General features: G+C 45.9%; 1 protein-coding gene across 1 annotated transcript; it reads left to right on the top strand.

Annotated features, from left to right (window-relative positions):
• Positions 1–10,292: 10,292 nt before the first annotated feature.
• Positions 10,293–12,198, top strand: SP5 (Sp5 transcription factor). The gene is made up of 2 exons (XM_032421932.1): positions 10,293–10,343; positions 11,053–12,198. Exons 1-2 carry the CDS (start codon positions 10,293–10,295, stop codon positions 12,196–12,198), a joined length of 1,197 nt encoding a protein of 398 aa, XP_032277823.1.
• Positions 12,199–25,882: the final 13,684 nt, after the last annotated feature.

Here is a 25,882-nt window from a genome sequence, read left to right as displayed (position 1 = left end):
CACAGAGAGGATGGCTCATCTCTGCTCCATGATGTCTGGCAACCTCAGCTGGGGTAACTCAAACAGCTGAGGGTTGGAATCACCCACAGTCTTCTTCACTCCCATGTCGGCTCCTGGGCTAGTATGACTAGAAGGCTGGCTTCAGCTGGGATTGTTGACCAGAGCACCTAGAGGTCACCTCTTATGTGACTCGGGCTTCTCATGGCTGGGTGGTTCCAAGAGGGGTATTTCAAGGCAGGGAGGGGGGCTGCTGGAGAGTGAGTGTTCCAAGAGAACCAAGTAGAAGCCACTTGGCCTTTACTGACCTAGCCTCAGTGGTTACTTCTGCTGCATCCCATTGACTCTAAGCAAGTCACTAAGGCCAGCCAGTTTGTACGACAAGAGATCTTGTTGGGATCATCTCTGGAAAATACAGTCTGCTCTGGAAATACAGCCTATGGTCACAAGGGCCTTATAATGGGAGTTAAAGATAATGAAAGCTTCAACCAGGAAAATGGAAGTGGGAAAAGAAAAGAGAAGTAAGAATTGGTTCATAGCATGGAAACAGAATTAGCAATGCTGAAGTAGGGAGTAAGGAAGGAGAAAGGCCTGGTGAGTTTGGACCTGAACCAATTTAAAAATCACAAATCTGAAATCTTGGTTTGAAAATTGTGAAGAGGGGTTGTTTCCTGGGGATATATTTATTTTGGAGATCTGATGGGATGTTCTTGAGGAGGAGACATCAAGGAGGACAGTTAGTTATCCAGGGATGGAGCTCTAGAGCAAGGTCAAAGTTAATGCTGGACACAGATTTAGGAGTCATGAGAGAGGGAGATGATCAGGGAGTGCATATGGTAGGGGATCCAATAAATACTGATTAAATGACATCACCCCCACTGTAACTGGGACCAGAGTAGCTGGACCAAAATCAGTGTTTGTAATGAGAAAGCATATCCGTGCTTGGGCCAATCCCTAACGGAGAAGTAAGGGTCTAGGAAAGGAGACCAGGAATTAAAGTGAGGCAACTTCATAGTCAGCAAATGTAGCACCATTTGGATTGGCTCATTCAGTAGCCGTCCCAACCTCTTTCTAGGCCAGAAAGCTGAAAATTATATTTCCTGGACTCTCTTGCAGCTAGGGTTCTGTGGTGTGTGATTTAGATTGTGCCAATCAGACGCAGCATACCAAATTTGGAAGACAGAAGCAAACAGCTGTGAGGCAGGGACTGCGCTCCTGCTGTTCCTACTAGTAAACACAATCGCAGTACATTTGTTGTTTCTACGGCAGCTGTAACAGAGGTCCTAATGTCACAGCCTACATATGTGGTTGGTAAGAGGCCAGGTACCCGGCAGGGGTGGCATGATTCTGTGGCTTCCCAGTAGGCAGGCAACCTTCCGATTCCACAGCCGCCTGAGCCCAGCAGGGGCAGCGGCTCCCTTGTAAAGCCAGGTCTGTGGTGTGGCTCTGGGAGTCATTCCTAAAAGCTCAGCTAAGACTCTGTTTCTTCAGATCGCCATTCAATCTCTAAGACATTTGAATACCTTGCTTACCAATACGGTAAGCAAAAGATCCTAGTGTAGAGGTTGGAGCCTCTTGTCGCAGCCACTTTGGAGAATCTTAGAAAAATAACAAATTAGAAATATTTCAGGGAGCAGCCATTAAAAGGTTAGAGAAGGAAAGTAGAGCAAACAGAGAGGGAGATCAGTGCTGACACCCTGAAAGGGAGCATCTAAGTCTGAGTAAAAAGAACAGTTCCAACTTCAAACTAAACTGTGATCCTAGAACCCAAATAAAAAGGGCATTGTTTCTTAAGACCAGAAGACCGATAGGTGAGACTCTTGCCAGAACTATAAGAAGTAGAGGTGATCTTTTAAATGGAACTAGGGACATGCAGAGACCCAACATTTGTGTTAGTCTGTCCTCAGCTGGACCCCTAAAGATATCAACTAATATTTACCTGTATCCTTAAAACTGGAGCCTTAAGACATCCAAGATAAAGAGCTGATTCTGTTTGCCCCCTGGTGGCTTGGGGTAAAGGTAAGGGGCAAGAGAGAGAAAAGAATATTCTAGAAGTGAAAGAAAGGGTCTTAGATCTGGACTGTAATCCTTGCGGTGAAAATTCACATTTCTCCTTGGGTAAAACAGATTAAAACATCTCAGTTTAAGACGTGACATTCTTACCACAAAGCAAATAACACCCTGTGTAATGTGGCCAACAAATTATCCCTGACTTCTTATTTAATAATATCACTGCAGGGGGAACCTGAGTGCAGTCTGTTGAGCATCTGACTTTTGGTTTCAGCTCAGGTCGTGATCTCATGGGTCCTGGGATCAAGCCCCAGGTCAGGCTCTACCCTCAGCATGGAGTCTGCTTTAGGCTTTCTCTCCCTTTCCCTCTGCCCCGCCCCACCTCTAAAATAAATTAAATAAATCTTTAAAATAATAATAATGTCACTGCAGACTCACATATCCATTTGTTTTTCCAATGATAGAGATTTGCACTCACTCAGGGAGGTACTCTAATGTGATGATTAAAAACGTTACCTGGATTCAACTCCAATAACAAGATGTAGGATCTTGGGCATCCAATTTAACTCCTCTGTGCTACAATTTCCCCATCCATAAAATCCGGTTAGTGAGAGATTTGGTGAGATTCCCTAGTGTTGTGATTGGCCACAGAATCATGGTCCGCACACTGTAAGGGAAAGTGTCTGTGTTCACAGACAGGGCTACCCCAAAGACTACTGCCAGCAAACCAGAGCAGACCCATGATGCAAACCCGTGACCTCACCAGCACTCCTTTCTCCAACTAAATTAGCCAACTCCTCCTTCTATCCAGGAGTACTGGACTGGAAGGGTTGGAAATGAAGGGTCCAGAGGTTATTTGCATTTCTTGATATGCACACAGAATCTGTATTAGGCTTGCATCCAAAGTAATTTTCCTATATATTAATGCATGTTTTTATTTTATCGCTATATCCATTTTATTGCTATATTTGTTACTTTTGTCTCTTTTAAGGAAATAAATGCCCCCACAAATGGGTAATAAATCATGGAGAATCTTTCCCTAAGTACTCCTGTTCCCCATCAGCATAGAGAAATAATGCATGACTCAATTTTTTCACTGTGTTGTGTGATCTTAGGAAACCACCTCACTTGTTTGGGCCTCACCACCTTTATCAGCCCTTCATACCCTCCCATGATGCTGGGACCCAACTGTGTCTGCCCTCTGATTGCTCTTCCTCAGCTCTGGATTCCAGACGGTCCAAAGGGCAGGGTTCATCTTCCGTATCTCGGGAGTCCGCCATGATGCCCGTGCTCACCTGAGCAGATGTCCTTTGTACTCCCCACAGATTCAGTTCCTTGTACCTGGAAAGATGGAAGACAAAGCCACAAAATGGTATCTTGAGCTTCTGCAGGCTCCTGCCATGACCGTCAGTCCTTGGACTTCTTTGTGCCTTTATTTCTTCTGACAGCAAATGGTTCCTGTGACAAATCAAAACATAGGGTTGAAACACGGATATTCATAGATAAAATAGGTAGGAAAAGATACGCTTACTAAAGAAAGTTTGGCTCTATCTTTTCTGAAGATGTGCCTTTTGTAAGGGGCCCTTCTCTGTGCCTTAAGATGGCTCAGAGCAATGCTGTCAGCAGCGTTTTTTTTTTTAAAGATTTTATTTATTTATTATTTATGAATGAGAGAGTAAGTGAGTAGAAGGGAGAGGCAGAGAGAATCTGAAGCAGACTCCGGGCTGAGCACACAGTCTGATGCGGGGTTTGATCCCACCACTGTGAGATCATGACCTGAGCCAAAACCAAGGGTCGGACATTTAACCGACTAAGCCACCCAGGTGCCCTGACAGCAATTTTATATGCCCAAATTTGGGGACTTCCCTGCCAAAAGAGGCACCCCAACTGTTCCCTCTGCCCTGCACGACAGCCCCACTGGAGGACATTAGCACCACTCTTCTCCTTACAAGTCCTCCCCCTCTGCTCCTCCCCTCATTCACGCCCCCTCTCTCTCTCTAAAATAAGTACATAAATAAAATCTCAAAGTTCATCCGTGTTGTAACATGTATCACCATTTCATTCGTGTTTACAGCTGAATAATACTCCGTTGCACAAAAGCAACACAGATGGACTGGATTGGATTGTTTCTACCCTGTGGCTATTATGAGTAGTGCTGCTGTGACATTTCATGCCCAGGTTTTCTGTGGATACCAGGTTTTCAATTATCTTTGATATATATTTAGGAATAGAATTGTAACTCCATGTTTAACATTCCGAGAACTGCCTAATGGTTTTCCAGAGTGGCTGTACCAGTTTACATTCCTACCAGCAATGTGTGAGGGTTCCAGTTTCACCACACCCAACACTAGCTTTCCTGTCAGAGCCATCCTAGTAGATGTAAACTGGTGTCCCATTTGGTTTTTATTTGTATTTCAAGGATGGCTAATGATGTCGAGCATATTTTCGTGTGCTTATCTGCTTTTTGTATGTGGAAAAATGTCTATTCAAATTTTTTGCCTATGTTAAAATTGGGTTAGTTGTCTTTTTATTGTTGAGTTACAAGAGTTTTATACATTACAGATACAGATATCTTAGGAGATACATAATTTGCAAATGCTTTCTCCCGTTCTGTGGGTTGTCTCCATTTTCCTGACAGTATTTTTGGAAGCGCAAAGGTCTAAATTTTGATGAGGTCCAGCTTATCTATTTGTTTTCTCTTGCTACTGTGTTTTTGGTGCATCTGAGAAACCACCGCCTCACCTGATGTCGTGAAGACTTACCCCTATGTTTTCTTCTACAAGTTTTATAGTTTAACTCTTACATTTAGGTCTATGATCCATTTAGAGTTAATTTTTATGTATGCTGTAAGGAAAATGCCCAACATCAATCTTTTACATGTGGCTATCCAGTTGTCCCAGCATCATTTGTCAACAGAGATCTTTTTTATTTTTCCTTTTATCTCTTATTCCAAATTGTCATCAAGTTTTCCTCTTTTTCTCTTTAAAATGTATGTCACCCTTTGACTACCACACCAGTTTCCAATCCAGGCCTTCACCATCTCACACCTAGATAACTGCATCTGCGTCTATCCTTCCAAGTTCTCAGCAAGCCAACCCTCCTAGGGAAGGACATTGAAGAACTGGAGTTGAATTTACCTGCTCGGGAGTCTACACTAAATTCACACTGCATATAGCATCAGGGCCCAGTCTCCTCTCCTTGATTTCTCTAACCTAGCCCATCCTGTCTACACCAGCAGATCAAAGATGCAAAAACGTCATCTTCCGTGGTTATTCAGCTCTTCACTGAAAAAAGAATTCTCTTCCCTTCCTGTCCTTCCCCCCCATTGTCTTCCTTTCTATGCACCCCATTAAAATTCCATAGGTCCTTAAAGTCTCCTCCAAACCCCAGCTCCTTAATAAGCCTCCCTTAACTACTCCAGCCCTCACCAGTGTTCTCCTGAGTCCCTACAATATTTGTGTGCTCTGTGACACCAAACACTATGCAAATGACATTGGTACACACAATTCCATTCTACCACCCAACACCAGTGAGCATTTATTGAACAGCTACTGAAGTTCATAGCACTGTGCAGGCATGATGCATGATGTAAATGCAGTCTCCTCCTGCCATCAACTGAGGAAGTCGAATTGGAGGAGATCAAGGACCCCTCCTAGAATTCCACTCCTTCATCCATTATATACTGATCCAATTTTGAAGTTTAAGCTTGAAGTTAACACAAGGTTTCCAGTTGAGGAAACTTTCCCAAACTAAGACAGTGTTTTCCAAAGATTCCCAACATTATAATTTCTTGGAACTGAGCGCATTCCGCTGTGTTAGTGATCGAGCCCGTTTCAGACGCAAGCTTTAGAGCGTCTGTGATTTGGTCTGCAGCTTAAACTGTGAGACCTCTCCAAATCCTCAAAGTTAACTTAGAGAGTATCAGATTGCAACCCCTTCCCCCACCACCATTAAAAAAAAAAAAAAAGCCAAAACCTTTCAAATTGAAGAGGCAAAGTTTGATCCCTTCCATGTTGAGAGCTGAAAACAATAGCAGCTTTCTGCTCTAGCACGACTTCAAAAGGCTGCCGAGTGACTGTTCTAAGAATACTTGGTTGTAGATGACTGAAGAAATGCACAAGGCATCCTCCTGCGACTCAGTGCCCCATTAGCACGAGGGAAACGCTGACCCCACCCCTCCCAGCACCTTTAATAAAGCAACGACTGGTGATGGCATGAACTAGGTAGATACGGGCAATTGGAAGGTTGAGCCTTTAGCGAGCAACGCGGGGGTCGGGGAGGGGGTGGGAAAAGAAGGGAGAGATCTTGGCGGTTAAACCACACCCTGCTGCAAGAGAGCCAATGAATTAAGAATTTGTTGAAACGACCTAAATAATGCATAGATTTTTAAAAAATCAACTGGAGATGGGTGACCGATTGGGTTGATTCCAGAGGCGTGAGTCCCCGGTTGTTGCAAAAAAAATGCCCGAGGCGAGGAGGTACCAGACTCGGGCGTGAAGTAGCAACCCAGAGTGCTCAGCAAACACTTTTTTCTGGAATGGATCTGGAGCGCGCTGAGCGGATCCGCATACCGTGCGAATGCCTCTGCGGGTTCACCTACCCGCCGCCTCTTCTCGCTGGTGGCACCTGGTCGGCGCTCGCAGCCCTCCCGGGAAGAAACTGCGCTGCGAACTTCCCGGCCTCGGAGCCCTGCAGCTTGGCGAGCCGCACTGCCGCGCCAGCCGCCGCGGGGAGGCTGGTATTCAACCTCCCCGCCGCCCCCTCCCCCCCCGCCGCGGTAAAAGTTTGCTCCCTATTCGCCGCTCCCCACCCCTCCACCTCCGCCCTCCGGCTGGAGGACCACAGAGGAGTTCGTGGGTCCTCTGTGCACAAACACACCCACCAACAAAAGAAAGCCCATTAAATCTTCCCTCCTGTGAACTCGCGCCCCAGCGGATACCTCTTTGAACTGACCCCCGCCTCCGCAGCCCCCGCAGCCCCCGCAGCCCCCTCGCTGTCTGGGGCGCGCCCGGCCCTCCCGGGCTCACTCCTTCCCTCCCGGCTGCGCACTTTTGCAGCGCGCTTGGTCTTTGATGTTTCTTTACATTATGGCAGAGCAGCCACACTCTCTTCCCGGGCGCGGGGCTTTGTGTAACGGAACTGACATTTGGCCTTGATACCTGTATCTCTTGGTGATTGCAACAAATTTCTAAAATAAATATTGTACTTTGATCTCCCGGCATTGCATTTTTAATGGACGCTTCGAACATTACTTCATTAAGAATAAGTTTTTCAGGAGCCCGACTGCAAAGGGAGGGAAGCTAAACAGCAGCTCGTAAAAGTCTCTCTCCAAACTTCAGCTCGTGCTTGGAAGGGCTACAGTCCTGGCGGGTTTTCACAAATGGAGGTGAGGCCGACAGCAAGGACTTCGAAGAGTCAAGAGAGGGCCTACTGTGCGCCCCACCGCCCTAAAGACTTTGCTTATATTACCTCTTTTAAGCGTACAAACACTCCACAAGATGAGCACTACTATCACCCCCATTTTACCAATTGGGAAACTGAGGCACAAAGAGGTTGTGTAACTTGCTTGCCAAGGTCACCAACTAAAAAGCGTCAACTAGAAAATCTGGGTTCAGATTTTCTGACTCCGACCTCATAACCACCAAGCACTACTCCTTTTCGTCTCCTGGCCACTGGTGGTGGTTTCACTGGCTAATGGGGGCATGTTGGAGGGAAAAGTTCTCTCCTATAACAACTACGCAGATGTGAACTGGCTTTTCTTGCGTTTGTGTTAAAATAGAGAACATATTCGGCAAATGAGACTGCTTTCCAGCCTGTTTGGCCCAGCCTGGCCCGACCCTCGGGGATAGCGGGATTTGAAGAGCTCAAAGGAGCGGCAAAGGAAGCACGCTAAGGTACCAGACCCGCTTGGACAGTTCGGCGGTGTGCCCGCGCGCGCGCGCGCGCCACGGAACTCCCTGGCCTCAGACTGGCATCCGGGAAAGGGCGCCTTCGAGTGCCAGGCTTCACCCGCACTCGACCCAGGGATGGGGCGTGGAAGGGGATAGGATTGCCAGGCCTCGGAGCAAAACTTTAAGTCCCCTCCCTTCCCCGCTTCCAGAGCACCCGGACCTCATCTTCAGGAGCCTTGGCCGAGCGAGCTGTGTGGTCACTGCTCATCGTTCCTGGGGTTACACCTTGGGGGTGGGGTATGCCTGTGAACTACTCCTAGCATTTGGACGTCATGCGGCCCATTCCTCTTCAGCAGGATGTTTCTATTTCTCTGGCAGATCCTGGGCATGTGGAAATATGGGTCTGGTGGCGTAGCATCCCGACCCCTGATGGGCATGCAGAGGGCACCAAGATACAGCTCAGTCTCCGAATCAGAGGCGGGTTGCGGTTGAGGTTGGGTTGACCGCTGGCGCCGCACGGCGCGCTGGGCCACACGGCCCGTCCTCTCAAGTCAGTCCCGGCCGCGGTGCGGTCTCCAGAAGGCCGGACGCAACATGGCTCGAAGAGCCCCGCATAGCCGGCGGCCTCGGAGAGCGGAGACCGTGCCTGCGGGGAGGCCCGGCGTGGAGCGGGGTCCACCAAGCCCAGGCGGCCCACTCGGTTGCTCGGCCACGTGAGCGGCGGCCGCCGGCGGGAGGCCTCAGCGGCCCTTCCGGCCCCTAATCCCCTTCAGTGCCAGGAGGACCCCGCGGCGCCACGCCCGCCTCTTCCTTCTCCCCGGCCCGACCCTCCCGGGTGAGGAGATCCCGGCGTTCGCACCGACCCGGCGAGACGCGCCTGGCGCCCTGGCCAGACCGAAGCAGGTGGCCGACCGGCCCTCCGCGGTCAGGCATACGGGCCGGCGAGGGTTCGGGGTGAGAGTTTCCCTGACCCGGGGCGCACGCCACGCGCCTGAACTTTCTTTTCTTTCCAAAGGTGACGGGAACAACAGTTTTTATTGACTTTTCTTTCCGGTTAAAGGGCCTCTCTCTTACTGTGGTGTGGTTTGTTCAAAACAAAAGGTTTCCTCGACTGCGCCTTACTTTTTCCAAGTAGTTCCCTGGTAGGTATGTGCGGCTTGCAAAGAGCGCGCACTCGCTGGACGGGGTTAGAGAGAGATATTGCTAGCACTGACGGGGGTTTCGGGGGCCTAATAGCCGTCAGCCGCCTGACCGGCCGTCCGCGGCATCCAGGGGGCCAGCCTGAAGAGAGAAGAGCGACGTCACACTTTTTTCCTCTGGTGTATATTACGGTTTGCTCTGGGTGTCCTGCCAAGCCTAGCTTTGGTGGTAGGCGCGGTACGGGTGTTCTTCCCAGGCTCACTATTTGCAAAAGTTGTGGCCGGAGAAAACTTCCAGGTCGCCAGCAGGAATGTCACAAGAGAGCCACAGTGGCTTGTCAGGCAGGCGGCCCCGGAGCGTGCGCGCCACCCACCGCCGCCATGGGCGGCCGCCCAGCCCCGCCCCGGGTCACAGCCCTGCCCGCAGCTCCACCGCGGCGGGCGGGGAGGGGGGGCAGGCGGCCCGCAGGGCGAGGTGCGTCCCACGCCCCGCCCCGGGAATTCCCTCGGGTCCGCGGTGTGCGCGGGCCGCTGCGTGTGCCGTTCCCGTGTGGGGTGTGTAAGTACGGGGGGAGGGGAGAATTACCCTCATCTCAGTCTCAAAGTCCCGCGCCTGGAAGCCAAAGGCAGATTTCTCTGGAGATAACAAAGACACTTTGTCACTTTGGGCGCTGCCTCGGTGCAAATCTTTAATTGCAAGGGAGTTGCGGGGGAGTGGGAGGGGGGGAGGATCGAGTGTCTCCAGCAACCCAAGCGCGGGTCTCCAGGCGGCAAGGCCCCCTTTGATCAGGAAAATCCAATTATTTGTGTATATACATTTCCCACATAGTGATTACTTCATTAATTGTCCCGCCTTTATCTCCTCCCTTCCCATCCCCCCTAATAATCAGTTCTTTTATCCCGACCAACAAACACACCATAGGAGCTTTGTGGATTCAAAGGATTTGCTTTCGCTTCTGAAAGAGCCGCTATTCTTTGATGATTGGGTAGCGGCAAACTTCAAAGCCATAAATCTTCCCTCTGACTGGCTGGCGGCCCAGCAAAGTCCTTATCAAATTCTTGGAGGTGATCCTGAAGCGCTCAGACCGCGCGCGGGGCGAGCGAGCGGGGTGCGACGAGGGGCGCTGGCGGGGAGGGCCCCGGAGCGCAGAGAGGGCGCCGGGGAGGGACGCTGGGCGGCCGTTGGTCCTCGCCTTCGGGTCTCCATGCCTCGGCGGCGCCCTGCTCCGCAGCCAACGGCCCGCAAGCTGTAGCTATGGCTGCCGTGGCCGTCCTCCGGAACGACTCTCTGCAGGCCTTCCTCCAGGTCAGGTCTGGGCTCGGAGGGAGCGAGGGAAAGGTGGGAAGGGTCGCGTCCGGATCTATCCTGGTACTCTGGGCACCCTGAATCTCAAAGGGACTCCTGCTCGGGGGATGCCGCTAGAGTCAGACCGAGGGGTGCCCACGTCAACTTCGCACCTAACCTTGGTGTCTAGAGTGTGGCCTTTGGGGGAGGGACGCGCGGATCCGGGGGTTGTTGGGACTTGCGCGTCTGGCAGAGAACAGGGCCCGAGCTCACCCTGTTGGGCCCTCCCGCTGACTTTCAGCCTGTGGTGGGCGGAGGAGGAGCGCGAGAGTAGCGTGGAAAGAGCTTAAAAGATGGGAGGGAGGGCGGATGGGCAGCTGGGCTGTGGGTGTTTCCACACCCTTTCTGACCGCGGAGCCGGGAGCGGCCCGTCGGATCCCTCTCCCCTCCCACCTTGTGCCTGCTTTCTCTGAGTCTGGATGGCGTCTCTTTGCACCAAGTAGTTGCACGGGAAGCGCTCGAGCGCTCCGCGTTCAGGTAGCGCAGGCACCAAAAGTTAACCGTACTGGTGGGTGCGTGCGTGGGGTGCGGTGGCGGGGGAGGGACACCGGGACGGGGGAGGGGCGGCGATATAATAGCTGGCGTGGGGGTGGCGGGCCGGCCCGGAGACAGCGCTTGGAGCGCTAACCTTTTGTCTCTTCTCCGCCCTCCCCCGCCGCCGCCCATGCAGGACCGCACCCCCAGCGCCTCCCCGGACCTGGGCAAGCACTCGCCCCTGGCGCTGCTAGCCGCCACCTGTAGCCGCATCGGCCAGCCCGGAGCCGCTGCGCCCCCGGACTTCCTGCAGGTGCCCTACGACCCCGCGCTGGGCTCGCCCTCCAGGCTCTTTCACCCTTGGACAGCAGACATGCCGGCGCACTCACCGGGCGCGCTGCCGCCCCCGCACCCCAGCCTGGGCCTGACGCCGCAGAAAACGCACCTGCAGCCGTCCTTCGGGGCGGCGCACGAGCTGCCGCTCACACCCCCTGCCGACCCCTCGTATCCCTACGAGTTCTCACCCGTCAAGATGCTGCCCTCGAGCATGGCGGCGCTGCCCGCCAGCTGCGCGCCTGCCTACGTGCCCTACCCTGCACAGGCCGCGCTGCCTCCCGGCTACTCCAACTTGCTGCCCCCGCCGCCCCCGCCCCCACCGCCCACGTGCCGCCAGCTGTCCCCCAACCCGGCCCCCGACGACCTCCCTTGGTGGAGTATCCCGCAAGCGGGCACCGGTCCGGGGACTTCCGGGGTTCCGGGGGGCAGCCTCGCCGGCGCCTGTGCCGGGGGCCCCCACGCACCCCGCTTCCCCGCCTCGGCGGCCGCCGCTGCCGCCGCGGCCGCCGCGGCCCTGCAGCGGGGCCTGGTGTTGGGCCCGTCGGACTTTGCGCAGTACCAGAGCCAGATCGCTGCGCTGCTGCAGACCAAGGCCCCCCTGGCGGCCACGGCCAGGAGGTGCCGCCGCTGCCGCTGCCCCAACTGCCAGGCGGCTGGCGGCGCCCCCGAGGCAGAGCCGGGCAAGAAGAAGCAGCACGTGTGCCACGTGCCGGGCTGCGGCAAGGTGTACGGCAAGACGTCGCACCTGAAGGCACACCTGCGCTGGCACACGGGCGAGCGGCCCTTCGTGTGCAACTGGCTCTTCTGCGGCAAGAGCTTCACGCGCTCGGACGAGCTGCAGCGGCACCTGCGGACTCACACCGGCGAGAAGCGCTTCGCCTGCCCGGAGTGCGGCAAGCGCTTCATGCGCAGCGACCACCTCGCCAAACATGTCAAGACGCACCAGAATAAGAAGTTCAAAGTTGCTGAGGCCGGGGTCAAACGGGAAGACCCGCGGGACCTGTGAGCCCACGCCGGGGCAACTCGAGGCCTCTCCCGCCTCGGACTCCGGTCCCAGCACCTCTTCCGGGAGCTTCCGGGGCTCTGTGGGCACCTGGCCGAGGGAGGACCCAACAGGCACTTGCGTCTTCCTGCTGCCCGTCTCCCAAAGGCTCCCAGCTTCCCTGGCCCGGCCTGCGGACAGGGACCCTGTGCCCAGGAGAAGCAGGGGAGGTAGGGTTGGGAGCTCGGCGTCATGCAAGGGCGGTTTCAAGCTCTGAACCATTCCCACCGTCTGGGAGATCTACAGTTTTGGGGAACCACACTGGGCTGGCCTTGTATATAGGAAGCACTGCTGAATTAAAGCAGAAGGACCTTGGGAGATTTGAAATAGTGCTCAGTTTTGGGGGAGGGGGGTTGTTTTGTTTTGTTTTGGTTTTTTTGTTTTGTTTTGTTTTGTTTTTTTGCTAGGACCGGGCCGGGCTTTGTACAGGTTATTTAAATAGCTTTGTTAAAGAATAATTATAATAATTATAACATTAATAAAAATGTTACTTTTGTCCTCAGCTCCGTGCAGAGCTACAGCATGAAATGTCTCTGTAAAGCAATCAGCAGTTGCAGCCTGAAAATAAATACGTTAACTCCGGGGTCACCTCGGGACCCGGCTGAGCCAGTCTCATTTGATCTTTTCTTCTTGGGGAGGCTTTCTAAAGCGGTCAGGTTTCACCACGAAGACGGTTCCTGTAGGCTGCCTGTATGGAGGTTTCTTTGGTTTGGAAGGGTCTGGGCAAGTGTGTTGGGTGCATGGACGGAGGAAGGAGGGCAGGGTCAGATTTGTGGTAAAGAGGATAGATCATGCGGCCTTAGGACTTGAGCAGAGACTGTCGGGCTTCTCTTAAAAGTTTGATACCTGCTGCCCATACAGTGCACGTTCTTTTATCTGGCGAATTCCCTGTGGCTTTCCATTTGGTGGTACTGTAGGGACAGAGGTCACACTAGAGCTTTCCTTCCTCCTGGTAGCGGGTTATGCTGGTGTCTGGAGAGGAACTGTAGACCCAAGGATCTGTTCACAGATGAGATTTGGGAGAGTTACAGAGAAACGGGGGGGGTGGGCGGGGGCTCCTTCAAGGTTGGTCTTTGCCCGGGAAGAGCCCCGTCACCTCAGCCCCGTTGTCTGGCTTGTTTTCTTCTTAATCATCGCGCTGTGAAAATCTTAAGTCTTGCTTCACGATAGCCGCTTAGGGATTTCTGGCCTGGCCTGGAAGTTTAGTTCCATTTTGTATCTTGGGATTTTATTTTTTTTAATCATTGAAGTAGACCAATAGTTGCTCAGGGAGGAGCCAGGAATACTCATATCTAGGTTTCTCGCCTGTCTCTAAAAAAGTTTACAGTTGTTTTATCAAGTGTCTCGACTCAACTGGCTCCCTGATGTTTGCTAGTATTTGAGTTTTTAAACCTGCAACTGAAATCTTAATCTTCTGATTTAGAATTATCAAAGAAAGAAAATTATCAAAGAACATTTGCATCATTAATGCCAGATTTCAGTGGAACTGAATAGTCTTGCCATGGTAGCCGAAGTGTATATAAATTGATAGGATTTCACAAACTGTTGTTACCTTTCCTTTTGTTTGAAGTCAAACCTAGTGGTAAGTTTTTAAGAGCTAGGAGGGTTGTGCTTGAGATTTACAGAATTAAGTAAAACACAAACATCAACATAACAAAGATGAAATTACTTTTATATTCCTAAGAAATAGCATTTTACTCTAACTTGAAACAAGGTAGTAAAAGAGAATTAGAGTCATTGTGGAGATATGCCTTAGAACCAGTTGCTCTCATTAGAGATTTTGGAACTATGAAAAATGACAGATTGGAATGTGAGTCTTCAGAGGTCTTTACCTGGGAAGGGCAGTTTGGTTAGCTAAATTTCCAAGGGTGTGATGGTTTTGCAAGCAATAGTAATAAGAAAGTTGCTACACAGTTACATTAATATGCATCTAAGTGTGTAATCTTAATCTAAATCAAGATTCTTGAGAATCATTTCTATGAAGAGTTACAGAAACTCACATCTAAGCCATGCCCTGGGATGGACTTCAGAGCCAGGAAAGATTTTTTGGCAGATAGTAGGGAAAGAGAAATCCTGGTAGAGTGGAAAGACCCAAGGGCTTCTACTCAGAAAAGTTGAAGTGATTCTCTCATTCAAAAGAGAATGCCCTTGGTGGAAAAAGAAAAGTGGCAAGTTTGAAATGAGTCTGCTAGCTGTTATTGACAGCCATGATCATCTAGTATCTAAACAGATAAAGTGTTAAAGATAAAGTTTCCCTGTAAGTTTATCTTTATGATTGTTAAGAGAAGAGCTAGATGAAATACATGGAATTTATCTAAAAATAGGATATATGTAATATTTAAAAGCAGAGCAGTCATTTGATGACAAAGTAACTTTCTTATGTTTCTACTTAATTAAATCTGCAAACTTCTGTACAGTTTCTAGGCTAACTTGGTACAGCTGAAAGACTGTTCCTTGTGCCACTTCAAATGTGTGTTCCAATTACTTTAGAACAAATTATCCAAGTGGAAGCCAGGAAGCCACAATGATATGATATTATCCAAGTGTAGGAAACCATTTCATGTTTATACTGAAAAATAAGCTAATAAATCAGAAATAGAAATTTGACAGTGCAGAAATGTATTAAATTTTATAAGCTGTTAAAATTTGAGCTGCTACCGCATGCTCTGTTTCATAAAACTACAACCGATACCACTTAGAACTTTAAAAAGTATTTAAAATAAATGAATATGCCAGAAATAATATGTATAAGTGATGTATAATTAAGCAGTTAGCAGAAAATTCAATAAAATTCAAGTTAAAAGTTCAGAAACATTGCTATTAAATGTAAACTAAAATTTATTTTTTATTTAGAGTTTTGCTAACATCAAAAAAAGAAAGTTTAATCTACCAACTATATTCAAGGCTTAAAGACCTGAGCACCCAATTCAATTAAGTTTTAAAAACTAATTGAAGAAAATATGTTAATGATGGTCTCAAGTACATTTTTAAAGTAACTATTTTAGTAGCATGCAAAAATATAACAAAGTATCATATTTTAGAAAATTCTAAAATTAGTGTGATATGATTATTTTAAATTTAACCCTCAATTGATAAATGAACCATTTTGATCAAGAACTTAGAAACATGGAGAAATTGAGTTAGCAATTATTTAGGTAACTTGGAATTGTGTGTTCCTGAACTTGTTAACAATGCTCCATAGTTTTCTCAAGAGAAAATTGTGCAAATTTACCTTTAGCTGACCACTAATCTGTAATAGTTCTGGTGATGAGTGGAAGTAAATTATGTTAAAGAAAATACAACTGTATCATTTACTATATTAGTGTAGTTTCAGTTAGAATTTGAATCTTATAACCATATTGTGTATATTGTTTTAAATTATTTTGCTATAAGTCAATCTAACAAGACATACCAATTTAAAAACTAAGCTTGATGAGCATGCTTCTTGCAGAAACCTATTTGAAACAATGATATTTGTAGAAAAGGCGGTTTTCACCCTGATTTGCACTGTTTCTGTTCTAATTCTGTGGGGTTTTAAGAAATCCATTTAACACTGCACCTTTAGTGTTTCCCATTTATTTGGGTTCTGCCGTGAGAGTTTCACAGAATGTTATGATAGCGGTAGCAATAACTCCAAATTCATGTAAACACCGAGTAAGCTGTTTAGGGCTCTAAAACTGCAAACCACTTTTATTTGCCTTAGCTCTTCACATTAAATATTGATAAGTTGAAGTAAATTGACGATGTCTCACTGGGAAATAATCTCATGTTGTGGAATCAAATTCAACCATCAAGCTCTGTTTTTCTAGTAAACGGAATGATGGTTTGCTAATATCCCAAATTGAGGGCTACTCAAAACAAGTAATATTAATGTTCTATCAGATATCATTACCTACCTCTGGTTTGCATGATAGAGGGGAACTTTAAAAGAGTACGAAACCAAGGGAAGCTTTGAATGCTAAGGATATGTGCGGGCATAGTTTGACGCACCAGGAAAAAATAAGGAAAAAATCTAGATAGAAAGATGTATGATGAAAATGAAATCTATATTTAGATTAATACACCAAAAGGACACATTTCATTATTAGGCCACCATAATGGTAACCTGATTGATGTGGTATCCAATATACATAAACAGTACACTTTTCTCTGGTGATGTTCAGACTCAACACATTTTTGCATAAAGATCTTTGTGTCAATTGCTCCTCCCTTGATTGTTTTTAAAGAATCTTCAGTGTTTCAAATTAGTTTATGGACATTGTAAAATGGCTTACATGATGTTCCTTACTATAACGAATAAGTTATACTGTTCAACAGAGATGTAATCAAATAGCTTATGGGCCATCACAACTTTTTTCAGTAGTTTCAGTTTTACTATTACAACTTACTACCAATTGTAGATTTGCATGTGATGATTGATATATATTTCCATGCTGACATTTTGATGACTCCCCTTCCTAGACTTTATATACTTTTCCTTCCATGCCTTTAGTGATTATGCTGAAGCATAATCCCCAGTGGGGTATTTGACACTTAATTCTTAATTTAGTCCATGCATGTGAACTGCAGTAGTTTCTGCACAACACATAATAAACCATATTAACTAATATATTTTGGTTGTGTACCTAATACCAAAATTCAAGTCAGGGGAAATAAATCAAGTTCCTAGTTTGATATATGGAAAATCTGCAGCTTTCATTTTTCAAAAGTTGTTTCAGCGTTATGAAGATTCAGGCTGCCTATTTATGAAGTGGGAGGGTTTTTTACTTCAAAATTATTCATCTAATTTTTTTCATTGCTTGTCAAAATTCTAACATCAAAAAATATACTAAAATCACCCAAAGTCTAAGGCAGTAGCTACATGTTACCTGACTTTTTAATAAAAAGTTAAACCATTCAGTCATACAGGCGCTTTCTAATGATTTTGTGTTTAGTGTATTCTAAAACACAGATGGAAAACATCTGGCCCTCAGCTTAATTTCATCCAATTCACAAGGCAAATATCAAAGCTGAATCCTCATTTATGCTTATGGTGGGGAAAATGCGTCCTAATTTGAAAAGTATTTGGTGGCAATTTCCTAAAGTCTGCATAAGGTATCATGAAAGCTTATTTCTCTTATTTCTATCTTTGTGAGTTTTATTCTTACATTCTGTATTCTGTTTTCTTTTTCCATTCTGTATGCCTCTTGACTTGTGGAGGTCATGTGTCTTCTATAACCCATGTTCATCTCTAGCATGGAAATTCAGTTTGTGTCTTGTGTCTCTCTGCCTTTGCTGAAAGAATTTACGCACATTATCTGACTTTGCTGCCTATAATGCAGAACTCGACAGGATTCTAAACTGTAGTTCTTTTAAATCTGTTGTATTTTTAATAGACATTTACATTCCTTGGCCTAAATTTTACATGTAAGTGAATTAAACTTACAGTTCTATTTGTAGATTCACGTTTTATTTATGTAGTACATGTCTGATGTTTTTTACTGTGGCTTTGTGAACATCAGTGAGAAAAATATTTTCATCACAATTGAAAGTAAAATTGTAAAATATGATAGTGGGTTATGGTTTGAAGTAATCCCAGGTTGGATAGATTTTAATTAGTAAAAAGATTTTGAGTTAAAGTTTTAATGAAGGGGATGTGAATTAAGACTTGTAAGCATTTAGCTATTTATATATTTATATTCCTTATTGAGGTTATTATATTTGATAGAGACCTTTTTCTTGGAAAGCCTTTATTCTTTTTTGATCCTTGATGAAGTCCATATCATTTCTTGCTAGTCCCGCAGTAACTGCCAAGAGAGTCACTGTGGTAACAGGTTTTGTGCTGAGCCTGGGTTTGGAGTAGAAAGCTGCTAAGTTGTTTTCTAAGGAGAAAGTACTCCCTTCATCAGTCATGATTCAGGCTTGTCAATGGCAAGCCTGTGTGCCCTGAGCAGCTAGAAGCTGGAAGTGGTGGGGCTGTAGCCGCCCCTTGCTTCTGAAGCAGGGAGAGCTCGAAGTAGGGAAAAGGGAAACAGCCATGGGGAATAACAGACATGGGACTACCCTGTTTAGACAGGCTTTATTTCTAAAGCGGTTGAAATAGGGCAACTGCATAGGAGCTGAAAGTTGCTTTCTTTTTTTTTTTTAACCAAAGGTGAGTGTAAGTAGGCTGTAGGGAAGATGGGAGCCTTGACTGAGGGAATGTGGACTTGGATGATCTTTATAGTCACTTGCAAAGCTGAAAAGCTTCAAATCTAAAATCTGTAAGTAAAAAAAATTCAAATACATTTGATTATGGCTAGTAAAAATGCAACAGTAGTATGAATATTTCTGACATTCTGACATCTGATTTCAGAAATCCACTTTTTGAAGATATAGTTTATTCTTAAATAGTTAAAGGTATTAAAGGGAAGCAAAGGTGATTTAGGGTAAATTAGCCTCTATGCAAGTAATATCAGGAGTTAGTCCCGTGACCTTAGCATTGGCTTTGTTTTCGTTTTTTTTTTTAAGATTTTCTTTATTTATTTGAGAGGGAGCACGAACGGGGGGAGGGGCAGAGGGGGAATAAGAAGGAGAGAGAATCTCAAGTAGACTCTGCACTGAGTGCAGACCCTGACGCAGGGCTTGTTGCAGGGCGAGAGGTGGGGCTCGATCTCACGACCCTGAGATCATGACCTGAGGTGAAATCAAGAGTCTGATGCTTGACCACTTAACTGACTGAGCCACCCAGATGCCCCTAGCATTAGCTTTTAAAGATAACACTTCTGGGCACATCAGTCTTTGTAAGTGCTGTATTATTAGCACACTCCCAAGTCCTGTTTCTGTGTATGGAAATTTCACAGTAAAATTACAGGATTCAAAAGTAGAGGTAACTTTTCAATAATTAACTAGAGGTAAGTATTTAGATTTACAAACCTTGGCCTAGTTAAGTTTAAGGAAACTGTGTTTGCCCCACACCCTCAGAGTCATCTAAGATAGTATGTACAATTAAGAATACATAAGAGGGGGCGCCTGGGTGGCTCAGTTGGTTAAGCGACTGCCTTCGGCTCGGGTCATGATCCTGGAGTCCCTGGATCAAGTCCCACATCGGGCTCCCTGCTAGGCAGGGAATGTGCTTCTCCCTCTGACCCTCCCCGCTCTCATTCTCTCTCTCTCAAATAAATAAATAAATAAATAAAACCTTTAAAAAAAAAAAAAAAGAATACATAAGAGGCAAAAAAAAAAAGAAAAGAATACATGAGGGGTGCCCAGGTGGCTCAGCAGTTAAGCATCTGACTCTTGATTTTCAGGGTTGTGAGGTCAAGCCCCATGTTGCGCTCCAGCTTGGCATGGAACCTGCTTAGGATTCTCTCTCTCCCTCTGCCTCAGCCTCTACACCCCTCCCTCCCTCCCTCTCAAAAAAAAAAAAAAAAAAAAAAGAATTATTTGATGTCTACCAAGATAAGGTACAATGAGGATTCAAAGATGAACACAATCTTTCAAAGAGCTCAGAGTAGTACAAAAGATACCTCCCCAGACCTGCAGCATTAGCATCACTTGGGAACTTGCTGGAAATGCAAATCTTTGGGTCCAATTCCAAGTTATTAAATCAGAAACTCTGGGAATGCGGCCCAGCAATTTGTATTTTCATAAGTCCTCCAGGTGATTCTGATCCACACTAAAGTTTGAGAACCACTGGCTTAGAAAGCTGCATACTTAATCATAAGATTAACCTATGGAAAATAAACAAATTCTAGCCAAAAACATTTCTCACAAGATACTCTGGGGAAATGGAGAATGGATAAACCACTTGGCTGAAATCCCTCACCCAACTGAGAAACTCAGCTGAGAATCTTCTAGCTCCATGAGACAACAGGAGTAGTCTTAAGGAATGATTCTTACATGCATGTTACATAGTTATGTAGACAATTTTCCTTTTATAGTATTTAATACAAATAGACTTACATTTTTGAATCATAAATGATATATTTTATATGTTAGTGGAATTTTCCTCCAAAAGTGGAACAGTGACTTTCAGCAACATCTGTTTTCTTAAAAGGAATACTCAACTACCCGAGCAGTTTGGGTTTTTAGAGTCATTGGGTGATTAATAACTAATTATCTTAGGGCACATACAAACTCCACCACTACAAGGGAAAACCACATGTACCCTCCAAGCTGCAGAAATGCAGTGAGGGCACTTCCAGAACACAGGCCCAGGTTCTTTTTTTCAAACTTATTTTCTGTTAAAATAGCTTTTTAAAACTACAGACAGGGCATGGCAGAAGCCTAAGGCTTCTCTGGAGAGCCACAGACTTAGGCGGCTGCAGGTAGGCATTGATCTAAACCCAGAGTCCTTGCTTCCCCTGGCTGTCACTGCAGGCTTCATTAGCCCAGCCCTCTGCCCCATGAAGTCTTTCTTGCTCATGGTGCATCTCGGGGCTGTTACTCAAACCAGAATATGATTTTGTAAAATTTCTTTGAAAAACAGTTTATTTCTGACCTTTGAAGTATAGAAAGCTGGGAATTACCGGTACCAGGAAAGCTTGTAATGTAAATGAGAATACTCCTTAATTGTTCCCAGTGAATGGCTATCTCTCTGCAACTCCAAGTCTAAGCAACGCAAGCATCGCTGATTTGGGGTTCTTTAGGAAGACCCTCATGAATGACAACAAGAAGCTAGGGTGACGCTGACTATGACATATTCCCAAGGAGTTCCCCAGAACCCTGAATGACCAAGGGAGCTGTCCCTGACCAGGTAAATCTCCCCAATCAGAATTTATAGAAATAGAATTTAACACGTTGAGTTTGGAGGAGACTTTTAAAATCATCCAATCTGACCCTCTCATTTAACAGGAGAAAACTGAGGGCATGCTTGATCAACGAAACAGTCATTATCCATGACACATCAAATGTTAAGAACACTCAAAAAAATCCAGCAGCGTAGAAAAGGGAGAGACAGTTGGGGATCACGAGGAATGGAAGAAGACTCAGGGAAGTAGCATCAGGCAGAACCTTTGGCCCCGAGCTGGCAGAGGACTGGCTCTCACCTTTTTGTGTACGTGAAAATTACCTGGGATACTTATTTAAATGCAAATTCCCAGGGCTACCTTCCTGGACCTTCGGATTGATTTGGTCTAGGGGTGAGGCCCAGGAATCTTCATATAACCATCACCCCAGGGACTCCAAGACAGGTGGTTAGAAGACCACCATTAGAGAAACACTTCTTGACCAAAAAACTTCTAATGGGTGGGGCAAGTTCTGAGCATTTTGACAATGGCAAGTGATCAGGTAATAAATCCATACCTAATTTTACTTTTTAAAAAAGTCAACAGCTCATGTGCTCAGACCTGAGACACAAACATGCCAGAATCTTAAAAAGGAGAGGTGATTTACAAGCTTTATCTTATTTACCCAGGTCTGTGCCAAATGCTGTAGAAGTCATGATCCTTTTCCTGTCAAAATGTTTTTTTGTTTTATTTTTAAGTAAACTCTACCCCCAATGTGGGACTCAAACTCACAACCCTGAGATCAAGAGTCGCATGCCTACCGACTGAGCCAGCCAGGTGCTCCTTTCCCTGTCAAAATGTAAGGATGGAGACACTAAATGGTCACTTGGGTTTGCTAAATTCTCAACTAAAGTTGGTTAGATTCTGAACTGAAGTCAGGAAAATTAAAGTAAACAGATATGCTCTACATCTCTCATTCTGGGCTCGTATCTTTTGGTGAAAATTCAGAATCAGTGAGTTACTGACTTTTATAATTGAAATGATATCAAGAGTTCACCAACTAAAAGCTTATCATTGTACAGACAAGGTAACCAAGCCATCAAAGGAAGAAAACTGCTCCCAGCCGTAGGCAGCAGCCCAGGGCTCCCTGACTTGCCTCATGTCCTTATTCCCATTGGTCTCATAGCCTATAATGATTTCCAACTAGGCTGTCTTACATACAATATTAGGGAATTTTTCTACTATGATGTCTATAGGTAAGTATCTAGTGAATAAATTAGGTGTTTCCAAGGACTTTTGTTTATTTCATGTAACAACATAGGGCTCTTAAAGAAAAAAGTAGCATAAATATTTCAGATCACTTTTAGAAATACAGCCACTCTTTGAAAGTTATTTCTTCTTCAATAAAAATTTATGGAATGCCTTTTGTGTGCCAGGTACTATTCTGGACATTGAGGATGTAGTAGTGAACAAAATTCTAGCCCTCATAAGGCTTGCATTCCAGTGAAACTACAGTGTTGTAATTCCTAGCGCCTTACCTCTTTATCATTCCATTCACATGCAGGTTCATTTATTCCACAAATACTTACTAAACATTTACAGATGCCAAAGACTCTGCGTATCCACCATGCAAAAGTCATACAAGGTCTTTGCCCTTGGGGAGCCTACAGTCTAGTAGGGGATGCAGAAAGTTAATAGGCAGTGTCTAGAAGCACCAGGGGAGCAGGCGTGGTTCACTACTGCTTACCACAGGCTGATACAGTGCTTGGCACGTAGTATAGACTCAATAAATATTTTTGTTGTCGAATATAATGTAGAATGATAAGTATGGCCAGTACAGTGAGGATGCCCTAGGTTTAACTACTATCCCTTCCCAACAGTATCTGTAAGAAGTGTGTTAGGGGTATAGACTAGGGTTCCTTTCTGCCTTTAGCTGCTTGGGTGGGGGTGAGGTGACGGTCCTAGGAAGCTGCTAACTGACTGCCTCTTCCCCTCCCAGGATCCTGGAACTGCTGGCTTCTCTGAGACAATCTTAACTTCCCAATGTCTTAATAGTCATTCCCTTGCGTTCCCTAAGCCTCATTGCTCCAGCTGTTAAAGGCATTCTCCCTACCACAACATTTCTGGGTATTGTTATCAAAACGTAAGCTTATTTAGATTATGTTATGTGACTATTTAAAGAAAAAAAAAGCCACAAGGGCAGGGGATGGAAGAAGCTAGAGCTGAGGAGAGAGGAGAGCCTCTCAGATTGAAAAGGGTAGTGTGTGCGTGTGTCTGTGTGTGTGTCTGTGTGTGTGATGTGGAGGATTCATGGACCTAGGGACGTGGAAGGACCATACCTCAGAAGGAACATATCTGGTGCTACTAAAAAGCCTAGATTCAGAGCATTTGGAGACAGTCCTGGCAGATTTGCTACCTTGTTTTGCATTAAAAAAATACCACAAATTTAAAGGATTAAAACAAGACACATTTATTATCTCACAGGTTCTGTGCACCAGCAGTCTAGACAGTCCTGAGTTGCAGCCTCTGCTTCGGGGTCTCCCATAAGGCTGCAGTCAAGGTGTTGGCCAGGGCAGGAGTCTCATCTGAGGGACTGATTGGTGAAGGATCTGCTTCTAAACTTAAGTGATTATTAGCAGATTCAGTTCTCTGTGGGTTGTTGGACTGAGGGCTTCAGTTCTTTGCTGGCTCTTGCCTGGGGACCACCCTCAGTTTCTTGATACATGGGTCTCTCCAACATGGCCACTTGCTTCATCAAAACATGCAAGTGAGGAAGGCAATAGGGTCTGCTAGCAAGATGAAAGTACATCTTTTGTAATTTACTCATGGAAGTGACAGCCTATCAACATTCTATTCACTAGAAGAAAGTAATTCAGGAGAAGGGGATTAAACAAGGATTTAAATACCAGGAGGCAGGAATGATTGAGGGGCATTTTAGAGGATGCCTAGCATGATCTTTGACACAGCTTGTCAAAAATAATAATAATGAAGTCACATACACAGATCAAAAAGACTAAGACAAATTGTTTCTCAGCATCAGCCATGATGTTTCCTCACTGGTAAGCAACTGCCAATTGCCCCCTAGTATCCATCTTTCCTTTCTTCCTTTTACTAATAGTAATTCCCAAGTTTTTTTGTTTTTGTTTTTGTTTTAAAGATTTATTCTCTTTTGGGTGTAGGTGCTGTGGGTGGTACAGAGTACAGAGATTTGGAATGAGGCTTTGTGATTTTTTTAAAGTAAACTCTACCCCCAGCATGGGGCTCAAACTTATGATCCCAAGTTCAGGAGTCGCATGTTCTACCAACTGAGCTAGCCAGGCACTCCTGTAATCCCCAACTTTTAAGGAGGCCTGTGGCTGTCCACCTAGAGACAACATTTCCTAACCTCCCTTGTAGTCAGGTTTGGCCATATGACTAAGTTCCTATCAACGGGATGTGAACCTAAGCGATGTATGCCACGTCTGGGTAACATCCTTAAAGTTGCTTGTGCTCCCCTCCCACCTTTTCTCCTTTCTGAGGCCCGAATGCAGGCCTCGTAGTAGACATCCAGCTCAAGCATGTGGATGAGGCTAACATTCTGGAAGATGGCAAAAAAACAAAAACAAACAAAAAAACCCAAAACAAAAGGAATCAGGCCCAACTTTCCCAGGCTGCCCGCCAGCTGGCCTTTTATATAAGAGGAGAATAACTCATCTTGTTTAAGACATTGTTATTTGGTGAGCGTTATAGTAACTAAACCATTATTCTAACCGGTAGATCACACATGCTTCTAGAGGCCGTTTTTAGCTGTGCTCCTGCTGAGTCTGCCTGTGGCAGCTGTGAATTACATTCCTTTAAAAGATGTCCCATGGTGTCACCTTTCCGGCTCCTCCTAGTCTGTGTCTGCTGGAGTCCTTAAAATGAGTTCTCAACCCAGAAAGGGGACCCTCTTAGGAGGCTGCTATGGAAAATTCCATCACTGCTTTCCAGCTTTATCCATGCTCAGGCACCCAGAGGACTTCATTCATTCAGTTCCTTCATTTCACCGTTCAGAGGCTCTTCTCATGTGGCAGTCACTGTTTTAGGCACTGGGGAGACAATGCAACAAACTTCCTGTTTTCAGAAGGCCAGCATGCTAGTAGGGGAGTATTTACACAATAAACAAATAAACAAGATGATTTCAGGGAATTATAAAACAAAACAACCTGATATTTATCTTTATTTGCTGTACAAGATCACACAGGCAAACTGAGTCTCAGCCACATTGCTGGATCTCCCGTAGCTTCCATTGTAGCCAGCCTCAAAGGTGGCCCCTAATGACCCTTGTCTCTTACATGCCTCAGACTGAAGGAGACACATTATTTCCACCCTCATGTCCTTGGTGAAAATTAGTCCCATGAACACACCTAGATGCATGGGGAATGGGAAATATAGAGACACACATGGATATTTGTTGAACACTAAGAGTGTTCTGCCAACATACTCATCATAAATATCCAAATAAATAAAAACCATGTAAGTTAGACAATGAAAGGGCTACTTTATCCTCACCCCATATACATCACTACTATTAACATTTTGGTTCATTCATTCAATCAACACATCTTTATTGATCTCCTGCAGCATGCCCAGCCCTGTTCTAGATGCTGAATATGGTTCTTAGCCTCATGTGGCTTCCAGTTTGTGTGTGTGTATATGTGTGTGTGTGTGTGTGTGTGTGTGTGTCTTGGGTTTGTAAACCACCTCTACCATACATACCTATGTGATTTCAGGTAAACTACTTAATTCCTGAAGGCTCAGTTTCCTCAGTTGCAAAATGGGTATAATAAGAGTACCTAATTTATAGGGGATTAAATTCAATTATATATGTTAAATAATTTAGAACAAGCACTCAATAACAAAATCTGCTACTGGGGCTCCTGGGTGGCTCAGTTGGTTAAACATCTGCCTTTGGCTCAGGTCATGAGCCCAGGGTCCTGGGA

Source organism: Phoca vitulina, unplaced genomic scaffold (genome assembly GCF_004348235.1).
Source record: "Phoca vitulina isolate PV1807 unplaced genomic scaffold, GSC_HSeal_1.0 scaffold1, whole genome shotgun sequence".
Classification (NCBI taxonomy): domain Eukaryota; kingdom Metazoa; phylum Chordata; class Mammalia; order Carnivora; family Phocidae; genus Phoca; species Phoca vitulina.
Note: the sequence above shows the minus strand (reverse complement) of the source record. Positions and strands in the feature narration are given on the sequence as shown.